The sequence below is a fragment of the Nestor notabilis genome, unplaced genomic scaffold (genome assembly GCF_000696875.1).
Source record: "Nestor notabilis isolate BGI_N333 unplaced genomic scaffold, ASM69687v1 scaffold13083, whole genome shotgun sequence".
In the NCBI taxonomy this organism is placed as follows: Eukaryota; Metazoa; Chordata; class Aves; order Psittaciformes; family Psittacidae; genus Nestor; species Nestor notabilis.
In genome coordinates this window covers 39,364-45,512 of record NW_009920696.1, presented here as the reverse complement: position 1 = coordinate 45,512, position 6,149 = coordinate 39,364, and the positions used below count along the sequence as shown (strand labels likewise).

The following is a 6,149-nucleotide window of genomic DNA, read 5'->3' as shown; positions in this document are numbered from 1 at the left end:
CCGCGGGCTGGACGGACCCGACCGCTGGCAATTCCCTATTGATGTCCATGAATGCAAACACCATGATTTTCATGATCCTGGGCGCCTCTATCGTTATGGTAAGAGATTTTGCTTATTTCCCTCCCCTCCATCCCTCCTCCTCTTCCCCTCCCCGCACTGTCCCTCAGCCTGTGCACCTCTGTGTGTGTGCGCGTGTGCATGTGCCCCATTAAACACCAAAGATTATTTTTCTTTATGACTGCTTCAGTCTTTGGCAATCAAACTCGAGTCAATGTTTTATTCCATCATCCAGAGTTGACCAGATGCCTTGGTTATGGGCTCTTACAGGCAATAGCTTGCTTGATGGACATGAATGCGTTGTTGGACAGATTTCACAATTACATCTTACCGCATCTGAGAGGGGAAGACCGAGTTTGTCACTGCAACTGTGGAAGGTAAGTTCCCTGCATCAGAGCTTTCACCCGGCTCCCCCAGCCCCTCCCCACCTCATCCCATCGGAAAGGCACAGTGAGGTGGTGGCCAGCGGCGGGGTGCTGCTGGCTGGGCTACCATCTTTGCATTCTGGCTGTGTCTCACCTTCCTGCATGAACATGGGGTGTGTGTGTGTTTGGTTTTTCCGGCAGAAGAGTTTTGTGAGGGCCTGGAAGTCCGTTTTCCTTTGTGTGCATGTCGTGTATGTGCATCTGGGAGCCCTGGGAAAGTAACTTTGATTTAAACGCTCGTGATTCTGCTGTTGTCGTCAGTGGCTGCGTTGTTTCTCGGTGTGTTTGTGGTCCTGGTGTTGCAGTTGGTGGCTTAAATGGAATGGGCATTGGAGGTTCTGTGTCCAGGAGAGAATGTTGCTGTCTAGGACAGAGTCACTTTGAGGCTTTGTAATCTTTGATCGGCTTTTAATTCTCTGTGCCTTTCCTCCTGAGAGTTGTGATGGTGCTGGACAGGGGTAGCTGTGCTGTGCTTTGTGGAGCATTGAGTCAGCTCAGAGCATCGGGGTGGATCCTGTGCCAGGAGTGATGCCTTTGCTGCGTGCGAGTTTATGACTGGACAAATACCCACCTCTCCCCATGGCTGTTTGGCAATGCTTAATCCTCCTGAACAGGGTTCACTTCTTGAGTCATGTGTGAGTGCTGGAGAGCTCAACTGAGCTTTAATTGCTCTCCTGTTAAAGCCTGGGGACTGAGTGCTGGGGGTGAATGTCTCTCTTCACTATGGGACTGCCGTCAGTGATCCCTTTGAGCCCTTATTCCCCTCCTGTGCCTGGGTACTCGCTGCCTGCTGCTGCTGGAGAGTTTCTTCTCTGTGGGGAAGTAAAGCAGCACAAGGCTGTGCCAACCAAAGGACGTTGCTGGGGGAGCCCTCCCCTGTCACATCCAGCGTTCAGATCGAGCCTTACCCCTCTTTGAGCATCCTCTGGAACCAGCTGCATCCTGTCTCCCTGGTGTCGCATCCCTCTGGTGCCCCTGGTGTGGAAGCTGATCTGAAACTGGGATGTGTACAGTTTAATGAAGGGAAACTGCTTTGCCCTTCCACTCTGCTTCATTCACCGACGGTGATCGTTACCTTTCTCCCCATGGTTCCTCCCCAGGCTCCTGTGGCAGAACAGCAAAGAAGGTACAAGCCTCTAGGGCCAGATGCAGCCAGGCCTCAGGGATCTGGTGAGCAAACCCTCAGTACTGGCTCCTCGGGCTCCTCAGGCACCCTGTGTTGGGGTCAATGGGGAAGACTGTGGGCAAGAAACATCCACAGCATCTTTGGCTTTATTTTTCGGCAGGGATTGTCTTTTTTAAGGTAACATTTTGGAGTCATCTTGGTGTTTTTCACTAGTTTAAGAGTTTGCCTCTGCCTCTTCAACCAGTTTCCCTTTTTGCTTGTCACAGCTGTGTTCGGTGGTGGTGGAAATTGGCTGCTGGTAAGAGACTTACACACTGGAGTGGCTGAGACATGTCAGGTCTCACTGGTGGTGTTGGCAGTGTCCCCTCTGCCCAGGGCTGAGGAGGTGACAGTGGCCCTTCTCTCTCCTCTCACTGTAGAGATGCTGTTGAGCCGGTGAATTAGCCGTGGTCCTCTCGCCATAGTTAGGTCCTTTCTTAGAAAGAGCAGAAACCAGCTTCCAAATCGTCACTCATGGATCTGAGAGGAGGCAAAAAGCAGAAATTTACCACTTGCCTTCGGTGTGTAGAAGCAATGGCTCTTGCCAACAGAAGAAGCATGCCAGTCTCTGCCCCTGGGCATTGCTCTTGTGAGCATGAGGGTTGGTTTCAACACGTTCACGCTCTGATGGAGAAGACCTTTGCACAAAGCATCACTGTGCTGTGGGACTTGTGTGGCCTCGTGCTAAGGCTCAGTCTGGGATCCTCACTGTGAGCTCTGACTGCTGCCCAAGTGCCAGTGTTTTGAGTTCTCTGATTTATAAGGCAGGTGATGGTGAATGTGCCTTTTTGTCGGCTGTCCAAGTGCTCTGGGTGCAGCTCTTTAGTGCACATAGATGAGCCATAAGCAATTCTGCCTTGCACTAGGCAAGGATGCATCTGTGAGCAGTGGTGCCAGGGATTGATACAGGACTCTTCATTTGCCAATAACCAAAGGGAGTCCTTGGAGGAGGGAACTGGCTGCAGTTCAGTGTGTTGCAGGAGGAATGGGGAAAATGAGTAAATGGTGCAGAAATGGAAGGAAGAAGTGGAATAAATGAAGATTGATGTGCAATAGGTTGAGCTGCTGCGGTGACTGTTCTTCCCTCGTGCCCTAGCCTAGGTCTTGGTGTCAGTGACCCCCTCTAATTCACTCGGAAATGTTTTCCTACTCTCCTGTCCTGGTTGTATCCTTCCTCAGGGTATCAGAGCTGACTCCTTCCCCAGGATGTGCTCTGCAGGAGGAACAAGAATCTGCACTGAGCTCATGTTGGTGTGAGGGGCTGGGGCTGTTGCCTTGCTGGTGGTGGCTGTGGACAGCCAGGGCTGACCCTCTGTGTCTCAGTGCTAGCTGAAGCCAGGCGTGCTGGGGATGTGGGGCTCTGCCTCTCCCAGGACACCATGTCCCACCTCATCCCTGCTAGGCTCCAGGGAAAAGCCCAGGCTTCAGGTCTTGGCTGTCCCTGCTGCTCTCTGCTGCTGGAGTGCCCTTCCCAGGCAGAAGACTGCAGGCAGCCCTGGAATCCTGGCTCCGACCATGGCTGGAGAGGGGCAAAGGCAGATGTGTCCATTAATGCATCTGCAGCTGGATCTCCATTCCTGTGGCAATAGGATGGGGGCCTGGCTGTTTCCAGCTCCCTCTCCTCACTGTTTTCTGCCCACACTTGCTGCTCCCCCAGGAGGGGTGTCTGGGACATCCCTTCAGTGCTGGTCTCTGGTGGGAGGCTGGAAGGCAGCAGCACGAGCTGTGCCACAGGGTGCCCCAGGCTCTGCCCAGGTTTTGGTAGCTCTGGGCTCACCAGAATCACTTGTGTGCATGGACAGCAAGGCAGAGTGGTCTGGCTGCTCCTCAAAGAGCTCTTCAGGTTGCTTGGAGGCTGTGGCTGGGGTCTGTCCTCATGGTCAGTGCGGTCTGTGCCCATTTTGCTCTCATGGGCCTAGCAAGAAGATACCAGGACAAGTGGAAGGAAGTGCTGGCTTATGGCACCATGCCTGCTTCTTCCTGAAACACCCTCTGCCAACCCTTGCCTCATAGACAGGGCCTCATATCCTGCAGCTGGGGACTACACTTTGGGGTTTTATCATGGTCCTAAGCACTTTTGTGTGACTGGGGAGAGTCACTGGGGTCAACACATTTGGGGAAGAAACCCATTCCCTTTTTCAGCCCTGTCCCTGCTGGACACTGCTACCCTTGCTGTGCACATCCCTGTGGGTCAGGGTTTGAGGTTGGACCTTTTCAGGTCTGTGATGTGGGAAGGGAGTTGTGGCTGTGCTGTGCCAAGGTTTGAGGGCTGTGAAACCCCTGTGGCTGCAGGGACCGGACCCTTTGGTTGGCTGGTGCTGTGGTGCTGGGCGTGATGCTGCTGGAGCTGCACATCCGAGCTGCCCTTCTGCCCAGTGCAGACAAGCAGCTGGTCAAGGCTGGTACGTGTTTGTGGTGTGCTCAATGCCATCCATCGAGCCACTCTTCAGTGTGAATGAGCCTGGGCTGGGCAGTGGCGTTGCCATTGGAGTGCTCCTACTCCCAGAGTGGAGCCGGATGGTCCTTGTGCGGTGAGTGGGAGCAGATGTGCTCATCTGTGTGTGGGGTGCTGCTGTTAGGCTGGCCTAGGGCTTTCCCACTGGAGCCAAGGAGGGCAAAGCTGCCAGAAGCCCTGAGGCCAATCAAAGTGCATCCACAGCTGCTTGGTGGGAAGGGGAGCTCATGTAGTGATGGTGCATGGAGAGAGAACATCAGCAGAGACAGGGCTGGCCCTGGCACCTGGTGCTGACACCGAGCATGCACAGACTTGCTGGTATGACAGGGACTGTTCCTCTCTTAACATCTGCCTTCTCACTGGAGGAAGAAGGGGTGACAGCCTCATTTACACTCCTGCTGGCTCCTGTTGGTGCCGTGCAGGAATGTGCCTGCTGGAGCAGATCCCTGGGGGAGCTTGGCACTCTCTGTCCTCAGCATGTGGAGGTAGTCAGGCTGTCCAAATCACTATGTTGGGGCCTGCTTGCATGCAGGCGGCTCAGCCCCTCTGGTTGGGGATGTACCTATTCCCAGGAGAGAGCAGGGCTATGGGGCACTGCAGGAGTGTAGCACTGTCCTAGCCCGAATGTCTCTGTCCCAGCCAGTAAAGGGTCCTCTCTGGAAGCAGAGAGCTGGCAGCAGATCAGGAGCTCGGTGATGTCATGCAAAGGAAAAACACCAAAGGGCGTCCGTGGAGGCAGGGTGAGATGGAGAGAACAGATGACACCTGCATGGAGCAAGGGCCGGCCAAAACAGTCGGCGGGGGCTTGGAAGTCCCGTGCCTGGGAAGGGACAGGGACCTCAGGAGCTCTGGCACGTACTCTCCTTGCCACTGACCTTCTGAGTGACCTTGGCTGAGTCTTTCCCTCCCAGCAGTGTCTCTCCCCGTGAGCAGGGTTAGAAAGGACTGAGAGGGGTGTCAGCCCTACCTGATGCCAACACCCTGCAGCTGAGCTGCGGGCCCATCTGTCTGAGGGCTCCTTCAGCCCTGTTCCCAGTGGGCTCAGATCCAGGAGGGAATACGTCAGGACAAGGCTGTGCTGGACCCCTCCAGAGCAACTGGTGCACATGGAGTCCCTGCAGTGCAATGGGCTGCTGCTTCCCAGCAGCGTGGCAGGGCACAGGGTGTTGATGTGTGAGGTGGCTGCTCCCTGGGGCTCTGCCCTGTGGCTGGGTCACCAGCAGCACCAGTGACCAGGGAGGATGGCTGGTGGTGCTGGAGCTGTGTCGTTTGGTGGCAGCATGGGTTTGTATAATGCTGCTCTCTGGGCTCTGTCCCGGGCTAGCAGCACTGCTCCTGGGGGTACACAGAGTACATTTTTGCCCTGATTCCTCCTTTCCCAACCACTCTGGGCAAGTCATTAAACCTCTTTGTCCCCACATCCACTGCGGATGTGCTGCGAGCGCTCATTGCCTAGTGCTTGAGACCTCCAGGCCTCTTTTAGCCTTCTAATAGCTGCTACAGTGCCAAGGGTCCCGGGGAGCTGTTGTCACTTGTGCCATGGTGCCATCCGCACTGGTCTTCAGACTGGCTTTGCTGGCACAAGCTGGGAGAGGCTGCTTGGTGTGTTTGGGAAGAGGCTGCAAGGTCAGACAGGGATGCAGAACAAGGAGGGCTCTTTGCTTCCCTCTAGCTCTGCTTGCAGCCCCGTGTAGGGCACGCCTGGGTGCTGGCTGTGCCCGGGGGGCTGGCAGCAGGGCAGGATAACCCACATTCCCCCAAACCCTGCTGCTGCTGGAGGTGGGGAATGGGTCATTCCAGGCTGTGACAACTGCAGCGTGAGCCTGGGAGATGGGACACGTCTGCTGAGGCTGACGCCTGCCCGGGAGGGAGCCGGAGCACCAGCGTGTGACATCCCCATGGCAGGGGAGCAGTGGAAGGTGTGGAGGCAGCGATGGGCTCTTTGCATCTCACACGACAGCTCAGCGGCGCTTGTTTTGCAGGCTCCGTGCTGTGCCGTGGCTGCAGCAGGCAGCGCACACACAAGGTCACCAGAAGGGACAATAGC

At 55.6% G+C, this 6,149-nt stretch overlaps 1 protein-coding gene across 1 annotated transcript in view; it reads left to right on the top strand.

The window, feature by feature from the left end:
- Nucleotides 1–41: 41 nt before the first annotated feature.
- Nucleotides 42–6,149, top strand: part of TMEM240 (transmembrane protein 240) — a 14,010-nt gene continuing 7,902 nt past the window's right edge. Inside the window, exons 1-2 of the mRNA XM_010010812.1 lie at nucleotides 42–98; nucleotides 328–434. Coding sequence (XP_010009114.1) covers nucleotides 42–98; nucleotides 328–434 — 164 coding nt within the window. The remainder of the gene's footprint in view (nucleotides 99–327; nucleotides 435–6,149) is intronic.